This window comes from Abramis brama (assembly GCF_963993115.1).
Source record: "Abramis brama genome assembly, chromosome: 15".
In the NCBI taxonomy this organism is placed as follows: Eukaryota; Metazoa; Chordata; class Actinopteri; order Cypriniformes; family Leuciscidae; genus Abramis; species Abramis brama.
This window is the reverse complement of record NC_139977.1, coordinates 410964-434002: the sequence shown is the minus strand read 5'-3', so window position 1 is coordinate 434002 and position 23039 is coordinate 410964. Positions and strand designations below refer to the sequence as shown.

General features: G+C 45.3%; 2 protein-coding genes across 3 annotated transcripts; both read right to left on the bottom strand.

Moving 5' to 3' along the window:
• Positions 1-2577: 2577 nt before the first annotated feature.
• LOC311097446 (pterin-4-alpha-carbinolamine dehydratase 2) lies at positions 2578-14442 on the bottom strand. Its single transcript, XM_084137114.1, has 4 exons — positions 14013-14442; positions 12292-12417; positions 4674-4754; positions 2578-3115 (listed from the first exon to the last, which is right to left on the bottom strand). Exons 1-4 carry the CDS (start codon positions 14115-14117, stop codon positions 3020-3022), a joined length of 408 nt encoding a protein of 135 aa, XP_083993240.1. The 5' UTR covers positions 14118-14442; the 3' UTR covers positions 2578-3019.
• A 1017-nt stretch (positions 14443-15459) lies between these two features.
• On the bottom strand, positions 15460-22304 carry txndc15 (thioredoxin domain containing 15). 2 transcript variants are annotated; one of them, XR_014609261.1, is made up of 6 exons: positions 22165-22304; positions 21759-22069; positions 16949-17112; positions 16709-16839; positions 15615-16491; positions 15460-15575 (listed from the first exon to the last, which is right to left on the bottom strand). XR_014609261.1 is itself a non-coding variant. In XM_084137113.1 (5 exons), exons 1-5 carry the CDS (start codon positions 22217-22219, stop codon positions 16295-16297), a joined length of 858 nt encoding a protein of 285 aa, XP_083993239.1. In that variant the 5' UTR covers positions 22220-22304; the 3' UTR covers positions 15460-16294. The 2 variants fall into 2 exon arrangements, 1 of the variants encoding a protein (XP_083993239.1); XM_084137113.1 differs by having other exon boundaries at positions 15460-16491.
• Between the last annotated feature and the right edge of the window lie 735 nt (positions 22305-23039).

Below are 23039 nucleotides of genomic sequence, written 5' to 3'. Positions count from 1 at the left end.
CAATGACGAGGCGAAGCGCGGGAACTGCGGGCTCGTTAAACCGGCGTCACTCTGAAGAACTCGATCCGGATTGGATGCGGTTTGCCCTGCGGAGTCAGTGCGGATAGTGACGCACTGAAGGACTGAGTTCAATGTTTCTCTCAGACTCCCAGTTAATTCAATAAACTGTTGTAATGAACTGAATTGTGATGTAGTTGATGGAATAATGTACGCCGTTAATGCGTTAAAGACGCGAACAGTTTGAAATATTCCGCATTTGGTTTTATCACCAGCGCAGATCTCTAACCCGAATCTGGAAATGATCACTGTAAAGTCTTGTTTTTGTATATTGTTGTTTGTATCAGCTAGAAACTTTAATTGATTTTCAACTTCTTCTTTTTTTTGTACTCAAATATATGAAAAGTGGTCATAAAATCACCTTGCAATGCATCTTTCATTTCATCACAGCCAAGGGTCAAAGGTCAGCTGAAGCAGGGCCAGTCTTTAACCTGGAGCAGGAATAATGAGGGATGCAGGAACACTACACAACACACAGGCTAAAGCTGGAGATAAACTAGTGTTGGCATCGGTAGGGTTAGGGTTAAACTCCTCTGGCACAGTTCAGAAGGGTTCATCTGGATCACAACTATCTAGATTTGAAAGTCACGTTTTGCTATCCAGGACCAGGTAATTAATCTTACTTTTGTGCCGTTTCTTTAACGTTTTGCATTTTCCTCCAAGAAACGGCATTCATTCGCAAAAAACTCAAAAGTTGAGAATGAACACAGTTTATCGGGGAACGCAAAAGCATTTAAATTTATAATTGTCCTCCCTCATGTGACCCACAACAAAAATAAACAAATATACATTTAATAAGGGATGCAGCTGAAACTACAGTATTCAACATTTGAAGTGGATCAAAACCTTGCATCAAAGTTATACATGAATTTTGAACAACACCCGTTCTGAGGACAACTGTGAAGAACTCTTTTGATCCACTTCAAATGTTGAATACTGTACTTTCGACTGGTTCCTCTCTGATGATTGTGACGATGTAGTTTATATAGTGATTAAAAATCACTTAAAATTCAATATTTATTATTGTTGTTTGATATTGATAGATAGCCGTTTGGCGGAATGTTTTATAGCGCCAACATTTCTTTCTCTGATGTCTACTTCTAATTTATTACTTTACAGGTTAAACTAATCAAGAGCAAAATAAAAATATAAATACAAATGTGTGTATATATTACATGATAGAATTTACAATGATATTTTTTGACCAGTTTTAAAACATCCTTTACACGCTCGTTCACTGATGGGGTTTAGGGCTGGAGGAGAGCAGTTCTCCTCCACAAACGCAGTAATGGAGGTTTTCTGAGACGGGAGGGCTTTTTAATGTCCCGTCCTCGGTCTCTGTCAGCAGATCCAGAGTCCTTCAGAGGTCTCGTTGACCCTTGACCTCCACAGTTCAGCTCTCAGTCCTGGAGCTGGTTCAGGAGAGCGAGTGTCTCCTCCACAGGACCACAGGACCGCAGCCAGAGAGAGAGTCTGTGCTGAACTTTAACCCATGTGAAGAACACATAACGTAAGAGAAGCTCTGACCTTGTTATCTTGATTGACAGATATCTGATGTCTCGGGTTCATCCCAAACACCAGGACATCTGACTTCTGCAGTGTTCCAGTGACAGAGACAGATCAACAACAGCGTGATCAATGGGAACACTAAACCAGTCCAGAAGTCACGAACACCATCAGGGTCATGAGCATCTGACGTCACGAACACCATCAGGGTCATGAGCCTCTGACGTCACTGAAGTAAAGCCTTCATCGTAACGCATCTTCATGAATGTAGACGAGCATCGAGGAGTAAAGGCTGGATATCAGTGTGTTCCTCAAAGAGGTTTATGGATCTGCACATATACAATACCTTTATGATTATTCTGTGGTGCGTTTGTGCTGTATTTTTTGGCCAAAGCATATTTATAAAATTCCTTCACACAGTAAACAAATAAATGTTGAATAATGGTTAAATTGAAATTTTATTCATTTCATGATTTTAAAGTGTAGTCTTGTTTAAATAATGTAATCTCTGAAATTGGTAAATCACACAACACAGAATGACATTTTATAATTACAAATTAATTGAGAAATAAAGTGTTAAATTGCACTTAATTACCATATTTAATCATGAACTTGATTATCCATTATTCTCAGTACATTTGCTAAACGTCTAACGAGAAATAATCTTGAAATCCTTTAAAAATGTATATTTATTAATTTCAAATAAACATGGTCACAAGAATGACTTGAAGCACATGATCACTAAATCACGGGATTGTGTGTGTTCATTACAACAGACATTTATTACTAATACTTATTTTTGTATGTGTAATATATTATTATTCTAATAACATATTTTATATAAACACACATAAATGTGTGTATATGTAAAAATCATAATTCTTCAAACCCCCTAATCTGTGTGAATCTGTGTCTGTGTGAAGTGACCTTAGATGTGCCCTAATGAGTGTGCCCTAATGAGTGTGCCCTAATGAGTGTGCCCTAATGAGTGTGTAGGGAGCAGTGAACTCTGAATAGTGAACCACTCTTTTATTAATAGACAATATTCAGCAGATTATTGATTGGACTGCACTGACTCGACACACACATGATCTGAATAATGACTCTTGTCTTCTGTAGAGCTGATGATCGTCACACAGATGATGAAGTGAACTGAACCACTACTGTAGAGAACTGAACTCTGCATCAGTCAGTCATCATTTTCCCGTTTATCCCTACTTTGTAAAAAAATAAATGCACATTTTTCATATGTAAAAATGCACCTAAACAAATGATTTAAACATTGTATCAGATATTAAATGAATATGAAATTAATCTACACTGTTTTTAATATGCATTTAGCAGAATCATGATTTTAAATGCACAACTGTGTGAATTAACGAGCTCATCTATTTCCCTATTCTCGGGAACACAATACAAAGCATTTGGAATCTACTGTAAGCGAGGCTTAGATCTGCTACAGGGACAGAGCGACCTTATCGATGAACTTGGCCAGTCGGATGTCCTTCTTGGACAGTCCTCCGCAGTCGTGTGTGGATAGCGTGATCTGGACCTGAAAGACAGAGAGAAACTCTATTACCCAGAAACAGCGTATAAACAGCCCTACTGTGAGCTTAACCACAGTATTAGCTTCTGTTGAAGCCGTCAAAACTACATTACCCATAATGCTGTGCCCAACATTCCACCAATCAGAGTCAAACAAGCAAAAAAGATCTCGTTAGCTCCGCCCACTCCCATGAAGCTTATCCCTACACTCTCAAAATACTGACATGTTTGTATATATATATATATATACACATAACATCAAATATATTGTTTATATAATCAACATTTGTAAATGAGTAGTTTTATATTTCTCCAGCGTTTTTAACCCTCTGGTGCTTTTCTGTCATTTTTGATAGGATTTTATACTTCATCGGAATGGTACGAAACTTGGTAAAGGTTTTGCCACTTGCTGTGTGAACACACACACACACACACACACACACACACACAAATCATGGCCATGACTGGAACAGGTTAAATGGTCCTGTACACAATAGTCTCACTTGAGCTCCTCGCGGTCAGAAATGACGCACTGGAAATGAATGAGACGAGTTTCCTCTAGTGGAAGCGTTTGGAACTGCAGCCGAACAACATCTCACTGGAAGATCATTTACTGAGTTATCAAACTCACATTTGGAACACAACTTGTTTAGATTCATTGCTCTGATTTTCTTTCAGTTTTAGAGTAAAACATGATTTTGAAAATATTATTCTTTCACTTTTTTAAACTTTTTTAAACCAGCAATGCAGGTTTGAGCGGTGGCGCCCCGACAAATCTCACGAGAATCACGACTTGCTTTTACGGCACGACGTCACATACATCAACAACACATGAAGAGCCTCTATGAAGACACTAGCACGCGTTTCAGACGTGAATCACGGCAGAGTCGACGAAGAAGACGAAGAAAGCGCGGTCGTGAGTGCAGAGGCGGCTCTGCGTGAGTAACGACAGTATTTACGACAGTAACGTCGACTCTAGGGGGCGCTGTGTGAGAAAAACAGAAACTGTGCCTTTAATGTTGTTTGCAACGCTTCATGGGATTGTAGTTCTTTCCCTCAGTAAAGTCGAAAGTTCACAGTCTTGTTCTTGTCTGATTTTTGAACACTTTTTCGCCTGAAATCCAAGTTGCAGTGCTGTGATCCTCCTCGTAGCCGGACGGTTCGGTTCATGGCTTATAACGCTTTAAACAAGACTATTCAAAAATCCCTATGAGAGAAATTAATGGGATAAAAACTTTTCTGAGAAACAAGGCTCTGATTCACAAACCCGTGTCATAGCCACTACACTTCTTTCACAAAGACAGTTTCCACTACAGACCGTTAGCTCCCTCTCTCTCTCTCTCCGTCTCTCTCTCTCAGTCTCTCTCTCTCTATCTCTCCCTCCCTCTCTCTCTCTCTCTCCCTGTCTCTCTCTCTCTCTCTCTCTCTCTCTCTGACAGGACATGACATGTGTGTGAGTGTTTGCTCTGCAGATTCAACACTTTAAAGGGCCGGTGTGTGTGTGGCCTCTCCTGTCCTTCACACACTCGAGGACTCATTATAAACCGCCGGAGACTGAGGAGTACCTTGTTATAAACATTGAACCACTCGGGATGATGGTTGATCTTCTCGGCCTGAAGAGCCACACGACTCATGAACCCGAAGGCCTGAGGAACAGAAGACCACAGAGGAGAAGAGTTATGAACAGAAGATCAATAACACATCATGCTGGATATAATAATGATGAACAGAACTCAGACGAATACACACTACCAGTCTAAAGCTTTTAATCTGTTTAACAGAAGTCTCTTCTGCTCATCAAAGCTGCATTTATATGATTAAAAATACAGTAAAAACAGAACAAATATTATTCTAATGTAAATCAGCTGTTTTCTGTTTTAGTTACATTTTTATTTCAGCATTAAACACTACCGTTCAAAAGTTTGGGGTCAGTAAAGATTTTTATTTTATTTTTGGGGGGAAATAAATAAAATAAATCAATACTTTTATTCATCAAGGATTAATTAAATTGATCAAAAGTGACAGTAAAATATTCACACAGAAAACAGTTATTTTAAATTGTCATTATTTAACAATATTACTTTTTTTTTATCAACTAAATGCAGCCTTGGTGAGCAGAAGAGACTTCTTTTAAAAACATTAAATATCTCACCGATCCGAACCGTTAGACTGGTAGTGTATATTTTCAATAACTTGTTCTTAAGGCACACATGGTTCAGTGAGTGTAATCCTGAACATGTTTAGCAGAGGAATGGACGTCTAAGCGATCTCAGATCTCTGTGTTGAGCCGGCCTGTGATTGGAGGATGGCAACGTTTCTGCCTCCTCCAATCAGAAGCAAGATAAACCCCTGTGGAAAACACACTGGCTATTTCAGAGCAATTTCCCAATGCAATCTCAATTAAGCCTTTAAATACTTCCTTTAGCTAATTAAGTCCACTGAACCGCCATTGTGTACGAGTCTTCAGTGGGCCAAAACCTCTCGTAATCAGAGAGAGAGAGAGAGAGAGAGAGAGAGAGAGGGAGAGAGGGAGGGAGAGAGAGAGAGGGAGACACTGAGAGACAGAGAAACAGAGAGAGAGAGAGAGAGACTGAGAGAGAGAGAGACTGAGAGAGAGAGAGAGAGAGAGAGAGAGAGGGAGAGGGAGACACTGAGAGACAGAGAAACAGAGAGAGAGAGAGAGAGAGAGAGAGAGAGAGAGAGAGAGAGAGAGAGAGAGAGAGAGAAAATTACCAGTATATTCTACATAATTCGGTGAGCCGGTTCTCCCGCTCGTGATGTCACACGACTGGCGGCTGCTTTAGGGAAGCGTCCTGTTATCCATTTAAAGTGATTGACAAATCCTGCAACTCGACTCCGTCAGCAGTTTAATCACGCGTCTGCTTTTGCTCAACTTTCATCTGCAATATTGGCAATTATTCAACGGCATGATAATGATCTCGCAACATTTCCGTTCCGTCAGTCAATATATGACAACACAATAATCTCTCTGAATCTGATTCAGCTCTCCACATCTGAGGCGAATCACACACACACAGAGCGCTGTGTTGCTGAGCGTCACACACGCACGGCGAGAGGTCAGAGGTCAAGGTCGGGTCTTTTGTCAGTGTGTATTGTGTGCTCACGCCTCCTCTGTCAGTAATCAGACTTGACATGTTACAGGCCTCAGGTAATCAGACGCTTCACACACACCACTTTAGTGTTATTACGCCGTGATTGTCTAGCGCTGGAGGAGAGTGTGTGTGTGGCTCATACCTGTAATGGTAATAATGAGTGTGATTACAGACGCTCCTGATGGAGAAGCGTCTCGATACTCGACAGCCTTCGCTCTTACTCAGAGGAAAACACTGTAATACACCAGAACCGCTGTCCTCCTCTACTCCACATCCGCTGGCTCTGCTCGAGGAACAGCACTTCACTGTGAACACACCAGAGTCAGGAGGCTTCCGATCTCGTGTCAGCGCTGAGCTAGCGCTGTTCGACGGGTCCGGCTTCAGTTGTGAAACGGCTCTGACGGTTTTCACAAGGACATGAAATGAAATAAAGAAAGGCCTGGTTTCACAGACGGGCTTAAAGGGATAGTTCACCCAAATATGAACATTAACCCATGATTTACTCGCCCTCATCCATCCCAGGTGTAAATGAGTGTTTCAGACGAACACAATCCGAGTTATATAGGAATATATCCCGCTCTTCCCAGATTTATAATGGCAGTGAATGGAGGACGAGATTCTGAAGCCTAAAAAAGCTCATCATCATAACAGTAAATCCATACGGGTTACCAGGGGTTAATAAAGGCCTTGTGAAGCCAAGCAATACACTTGTTTATTTATAATTTATAATTGTTAATTTTTAAGTTATTTACAGTCTGATTATAGTTTATTTATATCTTAATAAACTATAATCCCTGGCCTCCAATAACGGCCGTACGAGAGTCTAGTTCCGGCGGAAGAGTGACCTCTGACCCGACGCATGACCTCTGACCCGCCGCATGACGCATTGATGAACACGGAAGCGCAGAGGATCAAGCAAAACAAATGGGGTCAGAGGTCAAGAGGTCACCCAACCTATTCGTCATATGTCGGGTCAGAGGTCACTAGTCATGCGTGGGGTCAGAGGTCATGCGTCAGGTCAGAGGTTACACATCATGCATGGGGTCAGAGGTCACACGTCGGGTCAGAGTTCACTCATCAGAGGTTGGGTCAGAGGTCATGCGTGGGGTCAGAGGTCACTCTTCCGTCGGAACTAGACTCGCCTACAGCCATTACCGGAAGCCAGTGATTATAGTTCACAACCTTCTAAGTGCTTCTTTTACCGATATATATTAACCATATCTTTTGCATTTCTAATTCAAACAACGTCAAACTTGGCACTGCACTTACTCGTGCCCGTAGCAAGACACCTGTCAAGTTTGAAATCCATCGGACTAACGGTTCGAGAGATATGCGAATAACACACACACACACAGACAGACAGACGTTCCTGTAATTTATAGATGAATGAGCATTTTTGGGCTTCAGAATCTCGTCCTCCATTCACTGCCATTATAAATCTGGGAAGAGTGGGATATATTCCTATATAACTCTGATTGTGTTTGTCTGAAAGAAGAAACTCGTTTACACCTAGGAAGGCTTGAGTGAGAGTAAATTATGGGGTAATTATGGGGTAAACTTTTGGGTGAATAACTCTTTAGGTGCCTGGATTAGACCTTAGTTCAATAAGGACATCTATAAGCGGGCCTTAGTAAACACATGACTGACGCGCATCTGGAGACGAAACAATGGCTCTGACTTATTTTAAGATCTGCCAGTGCGAGTTGCTTTCTGCCCAAACATGTGTTTTACGCTGGGATTAGTTTAACCCTTTCTAGTCTAGAGAGTCTGATCGCTTCAACAACCATTCTTCTGTATTCCATCAAAACATCACCGTCCACAGACTGGTCCCAGTAATACAGCCAGCAGAGGGACCCAGATAACCAGTTAACTCACTGGACATTTCTTCCTGATCCAGATATCTGTAAATATGTGGCTTTACTCATTTACACACAGAACTCAAGCCACAGTCTCCATCACCTGCACAGGACTAACTCCAGGGAAAACCAGCCACGTGCAAAACGGAGAACGAGTGAGATGGAAAAATGGAAAAATGTGAGGTCACTATTACAAGGAGAGGCAAACAAAGTGGAGAAAAGAGGAAACAGAGGCCGATGGGATAGTTAGTGGTTTTCTGAGGCACATGAAACATTTTAGACAATCTGATTGTTTGTGAAAGAAATGATTTTGATCAGAAGTTGAGTTTCAGCACAGAGCGTCTCTGCTCTCTCTCAGGGTAATGAGGACTGACACGGGCGAGAGACACAGCGTTCGCAGGGGGAAGGGAGGGAGAGAGGGAGAGAGAGAGAGGGAGAGAGAGAGAGGGGCGTCCGACACACACGGCTGTTCATACGCCAAAAGAGTGAGTTACTGGAGGAAACTAATCTTTTACTCATCAAGGATGCAAACAAATCCATTTCAGATAAATGCTGAACTTTCTATTCATCAAAGAATCCTGAGAACACATCTGTTTTATAATCATAACTGTTTCTTGAGCATCAAATCATCATATTAGAATGATTTCTGAAGGATCATGTGACACTGAAGACTGGAGTAATGATGCTGAAAATTCAGCTTTGATCACAGAAATAAATTACACTTTACTATAACAGAACCGTGAAGTCCGCACACTGAAAATAGCTGCTCCAAATGAATTCATTAATAGCACAACGTTTCGACCCTCAGGTCTTCATCAGGCACAACTTTACTATATATTCACATAGAAAACAGCTGTTTCACTGTATTTTTATCAAATGAATGCAGCTTTGATGAGCAGAAGAGACTTCTATTAAATTCTATAGATTGAAAACTGGCAAAAGAACTTCTACTTGGCCATTAAACACACACCCCTCAACGAGGGTTTGAGGGAAAGGGTTTGTTTACAACAGCGACTGATAAAGGGAGAAAGAGCCGCAGATCCAGCTGATCAGAACACAAACTCTGGAAGATCCTGGGTGTTTCCGCACTCATCTCGAGCTGATGGAGGAACTGGCGGAGGAACTGACGGAGGAACTGATGGAGGAACTGATGGAGAAACTGACAGAGGAACTGAGGGAGGATGCAACGGATGAACTGACGGAGGGAGGAACTGACGGAGGAACCAACGGAGGAACCAACGGAGGATGTGAGGAGGAACCAACGGAGGAACTGAGGAGGAACCGACGGAGGAACTGAGAAGGAACTGACAGAGGGAGGAATTGACGGAGGGAGGAATTGACGGCTGAACTGACGGATGAACTGAGGGAGGAACTGAGGGAGGAACTGACAGCGGAACTGAGGGAGGAACTGAGGGAGGAACTGAGGGAGGAACTGACAGAGGAACTGAGGGAGGAACTGACAGCGGAACTGAGGGAGGAACTGAGGGAGGAACTGACAGCGGAACTGAGGGAGGAACTGAGGGAGGAACTGACAGCGGAACTGAGGGAGGAACTGACAGAGGAACTGACAGAGGAACTGACAGAGGGAGGAACTGAGAAGGAACTGACAGAGGGAGGAACTGAGGGAGGAACTGAGAAGGAACTGACGGAGGAACTAACGGAGGAAGTGAGGAGGAACCGACGGAGGAACTGAGGGAGGACCCGACGGAATAAGTGAGGGAGGAACTGACGGAGGAAGTGAGGGAGGAACCGACGGAGGGAGGAATTGACGGCTGAACTGACGGATGAACTGAGGGAGGAACTGATGGAGGAACGGAGGGAGGAACTGAGAAGGAACTGACGGAGGGAGGAACTGACGGAGAGAGGAACCGACGGAGGAAGTGAGGAGGAACTGATGGAGAAAGTGAGGGAGGAACCGACGGAGGAACTGAGGGATGAACTGAGGAAGGAACTGATGGATGAACTGATGGATGGACTGTAGAAGGAACTGAGAAGGAACTGGCGGAGGGAAGAACTGATGGAGGAACTGAAGAGGAACCGACGGAGGAAGTGAGGGAGGAACCGACGGAGGAACTGAGGGAGGAACTGATGGATGAACTGATGGATGAACTGATGGTTGAACTGATGGATGAACTGATGGATGAACTGATGGATGAACTGATGGATGAACTGAGGAACTGACGGATTGAGGAACTGACGGATGGAGGAACTGAGGGAGGGAGGAACTGACGGAGGAACTGACGGAGGAACTGAGAAGGAACTGAGAAGGAACTGAGGGAGGGAGGAACTGACGGAGGAACTGAGAAGGAACTGACGGAGGGAGGAACTGACAGAGGAACTGACGGAGGAACTGAGAAGGAACTGGCGGAGGGAGGAACTGAGGGAGGAACTGAAGAGGAACCGACGGAGGAACTGACGGAGGAACTAACGGAGGAAGTGAGGAGGAACCGACGGAGGAACTGAGGGAGGACCCGATGGAAGAAGTGAGGGAGGAACTGATGGAGGAACTGAGGGAGGAACTGACGGAGGAACTGAGGGAGGAACTGACAGAGGAACTGACAGAGGAACTGAGGGAGCAACTGAGGGAGGAACTGAAGAGGAACCGACGGAGGAACTGACGGAGGAACTAACGGAGGAAGTGAGGAGGAACCGACGGAGGAACTGAGGGAGGACCCGATGGAAGAAGTGAGGGAGGAACTGATGAAGGAACTGAGGGAGGAACTGACGGAGGAACTGAGGGAGGAACTGACAGAGGAACTGACAGAGGAACTGAGGGAGCAACTGACGGAGGAACTGATGGAGGAACTGACGGAGGAACTGAGGGCGGAACTGATGGCGGAACTGAGGGCGGAACTGAGGGCGGAACTGAGAGAGGAACTGATGGAGGAACTGAGGAGGAACCGATGGAGGAACTGAGGGAGGACCCGACGGAAGAAGTAAGGGAGGAACTGATGGAGGAACTGAGGGAGGAACTGAGGGAGGAACTGACGGAGGAACTGACGGAGGAACTGACGGAGGAACTGACGGAGGAACTGACGGAGGAACTGACAGAGGAACTGAGGGTGGAACTGAGGGTGGAACTGAGGGCGGAACTGATGGAGGAACTGACGGAGGAACTGAGGGATGAACTAATGGAGGAAGTCAGGAGGAACCGATGGAGGAACTGAGGGAGAACCCGACAGAAGAAGTGAGGGAGCAACTGAGGGAGGACCCGACAGAAGAAGTGAGGGAGCAACTGAGGGAGCAACTGATGGAGGAACTGACGGAGCAACTGACGGAGGAACTGACGGAGGAACTGAGAGAGGAACTGAGGGCGGAACTGAGGGCGGAACTGATGGAGGAACTGAGGGCGGAACTGAGAGAGGAACTGATGGAGGAACTGATGGAGGAATCGAGGGAGGAACCAACGGAGGAACCGACGGAGGAACTGATGGAGGAATTGAGGGAGGAACCGAGGGAGGAACTGACGGAGGAACCGAGGGAGGAACTGACGGAGGAACTGACAAGGGACTGACGGAGAAACTGACGGAGGAACCGACGGATGAACCGAGGGAGGAACTGACGGAGGAACTGAGGGAGGCATTGACGGAGCAACTGAGGGAGGAACTGAGGGAGGAACCGAGGGAGAAACTGAGGGAGGAACTGAAGGAGGAACTGAGGGAGGAACTGAGGGAGGAACCGAGGGAGGAACTGAGGGAGGAACTGAGGGAGGAACTAAAGGAAGAACTGAGGGAGGAACTGAGGGAGGAACTGACGAGGGACTGACGGAGAAACTGACGGAGGAACCGAGGGAGGAACTGACGGAGGAACTGAGGGAGGAACTGAGGGAGGAACTGAAGGAGCAACTGAGGGAGGAACTGAGGGAGGAACTGAAGGAGGAACTGAGGGAGGAACCGAGGGAGGAACTGAGGGAGGAACTGACGAAGAAACTGACGGAGGAACTGACTGAGGAACCGACGGAGGAACTGAAGAGGGACTGACGGAGAATCTGAGGTAGGAACTGACGAGGAACTGACGGAGGAACCGACGGAGGAACTGACAGAGGATCTGACGAGGAACTGATGGAGGAACTGACGGATGAACTGACAGATGAACTGAGGAAGAACTGACGAGGGACTGACAGAGGGACTGACAGAGGGACTGATGGATGAACTGACAGAGGGACTGACGGAAAAACTGACGGAGGAACTGAGGGAGATCAAGCGTTCTCAGACCTGGTTGAATGTTTTGAAGTGCAGCTCCTTGTAAAGCGCGTCCCGCTCGTCCAGCTCCACCCATCCAGTGGCCTTTAGCTCCAGCAGAACCTGCTCCCGCTCCGCCGGGGAGAGCCAGTCTGAGGCCTGAGGAACACACAACTGTTCATTACACACACACACACACACACACTAACTTACATACACACTTAGGGCGTTTTCACACCTGAAAGTCCGCACCCAGGTCTGAACCAAAGTTCATGTTTTGATGCATTTTAGACATTTGGTAAGTTTTGGTTTGGTTTCACATTGCAATTATGCGAGCGCACTAAAGAACTTTACATGACATACTTGCGTCCTGTCGTCATCATCTATGTGGGATGCATCTTGACATTGATTGGTTTGTAAATGGACGTGCGTCTGACGTCAGCATGTTGTCAATTCGGCGGGTAACTTTGACAAGAATAAAAAAATGACTGCAAGCAATCCTGAAAACTGAAAAGTCCGAAAATCCGGACCAAACAAGGTAGGCGTGAAAGGGCCCTTAATCTGCAGTGACGGAGGTTCTTGCATAGACTGATACTGGTTTATACATTTATATGGTTGGCATAAATATGGTGTGATAAAGCATCACATTAAACTCTTCCCTGTTATTCTCTCCATCAGCATCACAATCATTACAGTTATGAACATATTACTGGACATCAAACCAAACTATGTAGCTCAACATATACTGCCTTTATTTTCTGAGCATTTTAGTTATTTTTTGTTTAATTTAAATGTAATATAATTGATTTATAAGCGGAAAAATGAAGCCTACCATTTCTTAGAAAGTACAATAATTACAGTATATTTTTAAAGTTAATAAAACCATCTATAGTGTATTGAGTTCATAAAGGCACTAATTGAGTAAAAATGTCACTTCCAAAATCTTGTGTCCGTATATAAATGTGTTAAAGCAAAACAGAATATTTAGGCTCCATATTCTACAAAAAGAGCATCATCACATAATCATATCTGTGTAGATGAACAGAAGTGAGATGAATGACAGATCATAGTGATTGAGACGTTTAATCCACACTGTCAAACACAGTAAATCACGTGTGCTGTTATCAGCTCTCAGAAAGACACATTCACACATTAATAAAGATTCTAACAATATTGTGGCTTTTGTTCGTCAGTTTAAAGGGTGTTTGCGCCACCTGTCGGTCATAACAGAGTCATGATGATCGAGATCCCCTGCAGAACAAGATCAAGAGTGTATGTGTATGTATGTGTGTGTGTGTGGGGGGGGGTGTCTGAGAGAGAGTGATTGTGTGTATCTGTGAGTGCGTGAGTGAGTGTGTTACTGAGAGAGAGAGAGAGAGAGAGAGAGAGAGAGAGAGAGAGAGAGAGAGAGAGACTGATCTTATTGATCCGCTAGATGGCGCTCGACTCCAGTGGCTAGTTACGGTGGCCGAGAGGTGCAAAACAAATCACAATAATGAAAACACAATAACAAACGACATTTGCTGTTGGCTTGACTGTCGATATTAATGATTATTTTGAGAATGGGGTATTAATGATGTCTGACACACACACACTGAATGCGGCGATTCGTGTCTACCTTTCTGGGGAACCAGATGTAGCATTTATTTGGTCGACATTTATTATGTAGCCGTTGATTGGTCGACGCGCTGCCGACGTCACTGCAGTGAAAGCGTGCTCGTTCCTAGTTATTGGTCAAAATGAACACTTCTTACCATTCTCCCTGTACGGCTATCCGCAGACAGAGAACAGCGGGCTAGTTTAGTGAACACACTCGGCCAACGGCGGCTGGAGGTCAGAGTAAACATTAACCAGCTCATGGCCGCCCTGTGACAGCAGCAGCAGCAGCGCGGGAAACACCGGAGAGAGAGCTGCCCCGACACCGCCTGAGCAGAATATATCACAGTGGATGATGATGATGGCGGCTGTGTTCAGTTCAGTGCTCCTGAGGCGTGTAGGCTCCCTCAGTGTACAACACTAGGATGAGGCGTGTAGGCTCCCTCAGTGTACAACACTAGGATGAGGCGTGTAGGCTCCCTCAGTGTACAACACTAGGATGAGGCGTGTAGGCTCCCTCAGTGTACAACACTAGGTGATGAAGTGAACATGTTTCTGCGGCTCCAGCGGTCATAACACACCGGGTCCGCCCTCGAAACCGGGTCTCTATCAGTTAAAGGGACCGTTCACCCATCATTTACTCTCCCTCAAGCTGTTCCAAACCTGTATGAATTACTTTCTTCTGCTGAACACAGGAAGATATTTTTAATGATCTTTGCAACGGAAGTGAATCAATCAAACTAACTTTATCTGGATAATAACTTTATTCTAGATCTGCTGTAAAGCCTGAACAATCTCTGTTACTGTAATCTCCTGTTATCACTGTAAAGCTGCTGTGAAACTCTATATTGTTAAAGTGCTGTATAAATGAAGATGACTTGACTTGAAGAATGTTTGTAATCAAACAAACTTCCATTGCTGGAAAAATGACGGATATTAAATTTTATATGGATATTAATTTACAATATATATCACATAAGTAAATTACTATATAGTTCATAATCAAACTAATTGAACGTAATTTCTTTCACTTGATAAACTTAATTGATTAAAAATAGCTTAATAATAATAATAGCCTACTAAGTTGAACATAATTATTACAACTGAAATATTTGGACATTAAACCCTTAAATTAACACGTAATAAAGATTATTGTGCAATGTACAGTGCAAATGCGTATAAGATAGTCAGGTATCTGCTAACTAATACAGACATTAATGGTTCAAACAGCATTCAGACATGATCAGACATGATCTGAACTGTAATCAGGCGCTAGAGAGAGTGCCTGTTAGTAATCTGGGCATCGCTGGGGTCCTGATGGGCCTGATGTCGACGGAGGACCCGATTCGTCATCATAATGGCGCGAAAATACAATTCATAATCAACGTTAATTATAATACGGTCTGTCTGTTGCCCAACAAATCTTGCTTTTAAAAAGAAGTTAATTGAAAGATTTTGCATAGAATTTAACCAGTTTATATTTAACTCTCTGAGTTAATGGAAATAGGAAAAGAATGCTCATAATACTGAGGAGTCTGTCTGTCTTCTGTCTTCTGATCGTCACTGTACAGGCATGCTGGAGAGAGTGTTCTGCAGAAGCTAATGTGGAGGACATCCAGTTTATTCAGCAGAAGTGCACTTAATACAGCAGAGCCAATAATCATCATGTTCTCAACACTAGTGCACTACATGATCACCGAGGAGTGTGTGTATGGCTGTCACTCACACACACACACACACACACACACACACACACACACACACACACACACACACACACACACACACACAGCTGCTCTTACAGGAGTATCTGCTCACAACTGCTGGTCCAGGATCAGTTTTCTCTGTTATAACAGTATATTGGTGTGTTTGCTGTTGATGGCAGATGTGGTGTTTGCCTCATGAGAGCATCTAATGTTTCCATTTATAAGGTGATTTGCAGTGTTGAGGGAAGCAGCCGATCATTAGCATATCTGCTGACCTCATGAACGCAGTGGCCAATCAGACGAGATTAAGATGGCAGAGTCCGACTTTAAAATGTTTGAATATTATAAAAGAAACCTGGGCCCGTATTTATCAAGCCTCTGAGAAGTAATCAAACACCTCAAACCTGCGCTTAAAGTCAGTTATCCAGCATCAGTCTGAGTGAAGGACTAGATCTCGCCAGTCTTAGAGATTCTCTTTGGCTGAGGACCGGCATGGACCAATCACTGGACAGGAACGAGACTAGTGTCTTCAGCAGCGCAGACCTATCACACAATCACAGGAGCCAGAGTCTGTCCGTTCACACACTTCATTTATTCTGCACACACACACACACACACACACACACACACGTGTCACTCCTGGTGCTCGTGGTCCTGTCCCGGGATGAGCCAGCGGATGCTGTCGGTGCAGAGGATCACACACACACACACACACACACACACACACACACGCGTCACTCCTGGTGCTCGTGGTCCTGTCCCGGGATGAGCCAGCGGATGCTGTCGGTGCAGAGGATGGCGTAGAGAGTGAAGCCCGATATGAAGAGCACAGAGAACACGAAGAGCCAGTCGATGCTCCTGACGGGAGCCGCGGGAAGAGGACCCACACGGTCGTCCTCCTCGACCGCCTGATCCGGGCTCGCCTCGAAACCTGCAGAGCACAGCCAATCACAGATGAGCTTCAAACAGGCGGAGCTACATCTCAGCAGCCGACACTGGGGTTGGGATCGCCCGAGTCTGAACGATTACGATTCTGCTTATCCACTAAATCTTTATATATCACTCACATTTATTACTGCAAAACACGTAACTGTATCTGAATATCACGAATATCAAGAGTGCATGTGGATGATCCTCATAACACACACCTGTCTGGTTGGCTATGAAGGACGTGAGCGTCTCCAGCGTTCGCTCCGTCTGGTTGAACCGGGCCATTGGCTTGGCGCCCTGGAACAGGAGGATATTGGGTACGGCCACGGTCCCGAACCGCGTCGAGAGACTGTGGAGAGAGACACACTCACGGGTCACATGACCGGACACACTAAGGGGTCACATGACCGGACACACTCATGGGTCACATGACCGGTGTGAGAGAGCATCACTGAGACCTGCTGTGCTGGGAGGCGTCGAGCGCGAGGAAATGCATGCTGGGAAACACTCGGGGCAGGGCGTTGAAGTGCGGCGCGAGGCTGGCGGAGAACTGGCACCACGGCGTGTAGAAGAGCACCAGCGAACACTCGGAGCCGTTAGCATTCAGGAGCTCCATCAGGTCCTGTAGGAGGAACACACGTTACTGAGCTGATCATCTGTGTGTGTGTGTGTGTGTGTGTGTGTCTTCCAGTGATGCGTCATTCACTCAGGTTTACACTCCGCCCCTACACATTAGAGAGCCACGCCCACATATCTACATCCAATCAACATCCATTGCACAGAAACAAGCTCCGCCCCACATTTATTCTTTATTTATCTATCCCTGCTTACACCAGCGCTGGCGGAGTCCCCACACCAAGCGGCCACCTCTCTGTCTCTCTCCTGAAACCGACACGGAAGTGAAGTAAACGGCAGTTCATCCACTGGCCACTAGAGGCCGGCTGCAGAAGTGAGTGTAATCCGCATCTCCCCCATGCTGAAATACCCACCTTTACAGCAGAAAAACACGTGTTTACAGTCTGGAGCAAAGAGTGGCTTTGGTCTATACAGCTAATTCTGCCCTTCATGACGACTGTGAGGGGGGTGAATTTTTTTATAACAAGCCTTAAATTTCTGCATAATTAAAGGTGTGTCCACTTTTGAGTGACAGGTGGATTCCCGCGGCTGTCACTACTAGCCGTTTGTCTGCTGTCTGTTAGCCGTCACGTTACTTCAGCTCATTGTCTGACTGTAAAAATAAATAAGTCCGGGAGTGACGCTGCCAAGATGGCGACGGTCGGCCACGCCCACTTTAGGCTTCAGAAACGGTCTTCAGAAACCCACGGGTGACGTCACGGACACTACGTCCATATTTTTTTACAGTCTATGGACCAAACATGTATATCACGGTATTTCTCTAAATTATACCAGTTTCACGGTATATGACTTTTTTCCCCCAAGCATGAGTGTGTGTTCAGCACACCTCTACCGACTGAGGAAACACTGCAGTGGACTGACCCAGAACGCCCTGTTTTACTGTCATGATTAATTACACAGGTATTAATACAGGTTTGCAAGGCCCCACAAAATGATGCCGTTTACAAAGAAAATGAACATTAGAAAATGAAAATTAGAGTGATTTCTGAAGGATCATGTGACACTGAAGACTGTAATGATTAATGATTCAGCTTTGATCACAGGATCACACTTTACTATACATTTTAATATACTATACTATATATATATAGTTCCCCGGACAGGGTTTACATTAAGACAGGAGTTCGCCTTAATCTAGTTAATCATGCATTTCTTTTCTTTTATTCCACAGCTGAGGTGTGCAGTTTTTTATTGCTTGGAATAAAATCATTCTCTCTTGTTTTGTTTTTTAATTGCAGTCTTTTCTTCTGTCATTCATGCAGATCAGCTCATGCACTCTTCAGCTCTTCAGCTCATGCACTCTTCAGCTCATGCACTCTTCAGCTCATGCGCTCTTCAGCTCTTCAGCTCTTCAGCTCATGCGCTCTTCAGCTCATGCACTCTTCAGCTCTTCAGCTCATGTGCTCTTCAGCTCTTCAGCTCATGTGCTCTTCAGCTCTTCAGCTCATGTGCTCTTCAGCTCTTCAGCTCATGTGCTCTTCAGCTCTTCAGCTCATGTGCTCTTCAGCTCTTCAGCTCATGTGCTCTTCAGCTCTTCAGCTCTTCAGCTCATGCACTCTTCAGCTCTTCAGCTCATGCACTCTTCAGCTCTTCAGCTCATGCGCTCTTCAGCTCTTCAGCTCATGTGCTCTTCAGCTCTTCAGCTCTTCAGCTCATGCACTCTTCAGCTCTTCAGCTCATGTGCTCTTCAGCTCTTCAGCTCTTCAGCTCATGCACTCTTCAGCTCTTCAGCTCATGTGCTCTTCAGCTCTTCAGCTCTTCAGCTCATGCACTCTTCAGCTCTTCAGCTCATGCACTCTTCAGCTCTTCAGCTCATGCACTCTTCAGCTCTTCAGCTCTTCAGCTCATGTGCTCTTCAGCTCTTCAGCTCATGTGCTCTTCAGCTCTTCAGCTCTTCAGCTCATGCACTCTTCAGCTCTTCAGCTCATGTGCTCTTCAGCTCTTCAGCTCATGCACTCTTCAGCTCTTCAGCTCTTCAGCTCATGTGCTCTTCAGCTCTTCAGCTCATGCACTCTTCAGCTCTTCAGCTCATGCACTCTTCAGCTCTTCAGCTCATGTGCTCTTCAGCTCTTCAGCTCATGCACTCTTCAGCTCATGCACTCTTCAGCTCTTCAGCTCATGTGCTCTTCAGCTCATGCACTCTTCAGCTCATGCACTCTTCAGCTCTTCAGCTCATGTGCTCTTCAGCTCATGTGCTCTTCAGCTCTTCAGCTCATGCACTCTTCAGCTCTTCAGCTCATGCACTCTTCAGCTCTTCAGCTCATGCGCTCTTCAGCTCTTCAGCTCTTGTGCTCTTCAGCTCTTCAGCTCATGTGCTCTTCAGCTCTTCAGCTCATGCGCTCTTCAGCTCTTCAGCTCATGCGCTCTTCAGCTCATGCACTCTTCAGCTCTTCAGCTCATGCGCTCTTCAGCTCTTCAGCTCATGCGCTCTTCAGCTCTTCAGCTCTTCAGCTCATGCGCTCTTCAGCTCATGCACTCTTCAGCTCTTCAGCTCATGCACTCTTCAGCTCATCAGCTCATGCACTCTTCAGCTCATCAGCTCATGCGCTCTTCAGCTCTTCAGCTCATGCGCTCTTCAGCTCATGCACTCTTCAGCTCTTCAGCTCTTCAGCTCATGCGCTCTTCAGCTCTTCAGCTCATGCGCTCTTCAGCTCTTCAGCTCATGCGCTCTTCAGCTCTTCAGCTCATGCGCTCTTCAGCTCTTCAGCTCATGCGCTCTTCAGCTCTTCAGCTCATGCACTCTTCAGCTCTTCAGCTCATGCACTCTTCAGCTCTTCAGCTCATGCGCTCTTCAGCTCATGCGCTCTTCAGCTCATGCACTCTTCAGCTCTTCAGCTCATGCACTCTTCAGCTCTTCAGCTCATGCACTCTTCAGCTCTTCAGCTCATGCACTCTTCAGCTCTTCAGCTCTTCAGCTCATGCACTCTTCAGCTCTTCAGCTCATGCACTCTTCAGCTCTTCAGCTCATGCACTCTTCAGCTCTTCAGCTCATGCACTCTTCAGCTCTTCAGCTCATGCACTCTTCAGCTCTTCAGCTCATGCACTCTTCAGCTCTTCAGCTCATGCGCTCTTCAGCTCATGCACTCTTCAGCTCTTCAGCTCATGCGCTCTTCAGCTCATGCGCTCTTCAGCTCATGCGCTCTTCAGCTCATGCGCTCTTCAGCTCATGCGCTCTTCAGCTCATGCGCTCTTCAGCTCATGCACTCTTCAGCTCTTCAGCTCATGCACTCTTCAGCTCTTCAGCTCATGCACTCTTCAGCTCTTCAGCTCATGCACTCTTCAGCTCTTCAGCTCTTCAGCTCATGCACTCTTCAGCTCTTCAGCTCATGCGCTCTTCAGCTCTTCAGCTCATGCGCTCTTCAGCTCATGCACTCTTCAGCTCTTCAGCTCATGCACTCTTCAGCTCTTCAGCACATGCACTCTTCAGCTCTTCAGCTCATGCGCTCTTCAGCTCATGCACTCTTCAGCTCATGCGCTCTTCAGCTCATGCACTCTTCAGCTCATGCGCTCTTCAGCTCATGCACTCTTCAGCTCATGCACTCTTCAGCTCTTCAGCTCATGCACTCTTCAGCTCTTCTTGGTGCAGCTGCACACGGTCTGACAGGGTTTCTGGCAGTTTGCTCAAATAAAAGAGCCTTTCTAAGAGCCATTGTTTACGCTGTTGACTTTTCTACCTATGGCCGGTAATGAGTTGGCAGACAAGTTTGCTAAACAGGCTTTGAAAGCAACAAATGTGTCAATTCAGTGTAAAATGTCAAAATCAGAGGCTAAGTCAATGATTTAAAAACATGTTAAAAAGTTGTGGCAAGATAAATGGGATAGGGGAGATAAAGGGAGGGGTTTTTACATTGTAAATCCTGAGGTTGGTCAGGGTCGTCTGGTAATAAGGTGTCGAAGAGAAGAGGCAATTTTTACAAGAATGAGAATAGGGCACACCGGACTAAACAAAACATTACAGCTAATAGGAAAACATAATTCAGGAAACTGTGAGATTTGTAATGTGCCAGAAACAGTGGAACATGTCTTTATGATGTGTAGGAAATTTAATAGAGAAAGGGTTTTAATTAAAAGGAAAATAGAGGACAGTGGGGAAAGTTTTATCTTTAGAGATTTTTTGTCTAAGGCTTCCGATCATAGAATAATAAAATATATGTTTGAATTTTTAAAGCACAACGGACTCATTGATAGAATATAGTTTTTTTTTTTTTTTTTGGTAGTTTGCAGGCTACATTATTTCCAAAGATGTAAGCCATAGTGATGATCAGGCACAATTTATCTGGAGGGTGGCGGTAGTGCGCTAAGTTAGTCCGCATCCGCCGTTAAGCAGCCAAAGAAGAAGAAGAAAGAAGAAGACTTTTCTACCTGAGAAAGAACGTTAAACGAACTTAAAACGGCCTGACAAATCATGACACAAGACTGACATCACTCACAGCACACCACTGCATTGTCCCTCATGAACAGATATTGCCTGATGTTTGCATACCAGTATACCAACGTAACATCGCGTCACATATGCAAATGAAGTCTCAAATACAACAATTTCATTGGCTGCTGCTGTGCGTGTTGACGCGGTCAAAAATCACGCGTTTCGTTTAAGACTTTTGACCCCGATCGCCTTCCATAGAGACGCACCTGAGACGCGTTGAGCACCTGCACCGCGAAGCGCTGGACCCCGCTGGTGTTCCTCAGGTCGCAGGTCACCTTATAGGTCTTGGCGGCCTCGGTGAAGTTCTGGCTCTGGTTCTGGTTGTGTGTTTCCCCGGTGTCTCGGGCCTCCTCCGGCTGGTCCTCCTCCGCACACGGCTCTCCCAGCACTGACTCCTGCAGTTCCCTGGGGATCAGCTGCTGTATCCCAGCGGGAGAATGAGCCGTTCCCATCACGGCGTCCGCCATCTCTGCCGTGTTAAAGCGCCTCTGAGGCGGCTCGGGCTCCTCCGCCACATCTGCGGGAGAACACACCTCAATAACCGCATTACCTCACCTCACCTCACACGGGCTCATCAGACACGCGTTATAAGCGGTATTAGTGTGTTCATACCTGCGCAGGAGAGCCGCACGAGCCCGAAGAGGATCAGCGACAGCGCGAACCCCATCTCGAGTCCAGCGCGCGATTGACGCTGATGTTGATGTTGTGTTTCTGTGACCTCGAAGGGAAAGATTCGACTTCCGGTTCACGACACTTCTACTCGCTTTTTAATATATTTTTTCAATTATTATCATGGCTGTATTGCAGGAAATATTCGTGATAGTGAAACAATACGTCAATTACAAGCAAATGCTGTCGGTTGATATATTTTTATACAATAATCAAGCAGTTTATTACTAAAGCCGCACTCAGGAAGATTTTGTGTTATTGTGTAAACTATATACAAAACATAGAATTGTTTAATTCTCTTAATTCCTTTCTGACATGAAAAAGAAAACCTGCTCCAGTTGTTGAAATGTATCTATAAATTAAACTTATTATCCGGTAAACATCCAGCACTGTGATTGGGTCATCCTCAGAAGCGCGGGGAAAAGTAACATAAAACACGTGACCGTTTCGGTAGCGGCTGCGGGACTGTCACTGAAATGAAAATTCACAGTATTATTTAGACACATGTTAGAGGCAACTAATCAAGGGCGTAGATTTGGTTTGAACATTGGGGGGGTTGAAGTTTGGGAATGCCTCTTGATATTGTGATCATGGTATAAATATTGGGGGGGTTGTAATGCATAGATTTAAATATTGGGGGGGTTATCTCCCCCCCGTCCCCCCCTGTCCCCCCCCACAAACTACGCCCCTGCAACTAATCCATGTCCATTTTTCTTTTATGTCTGTCTACTATCCAAAATATTGAGGTCAAAGCAAACATTATCTATAGTTGATGTCAGTTTGTAGGCTACACTATATCTTAGACGTTATTATTAGCC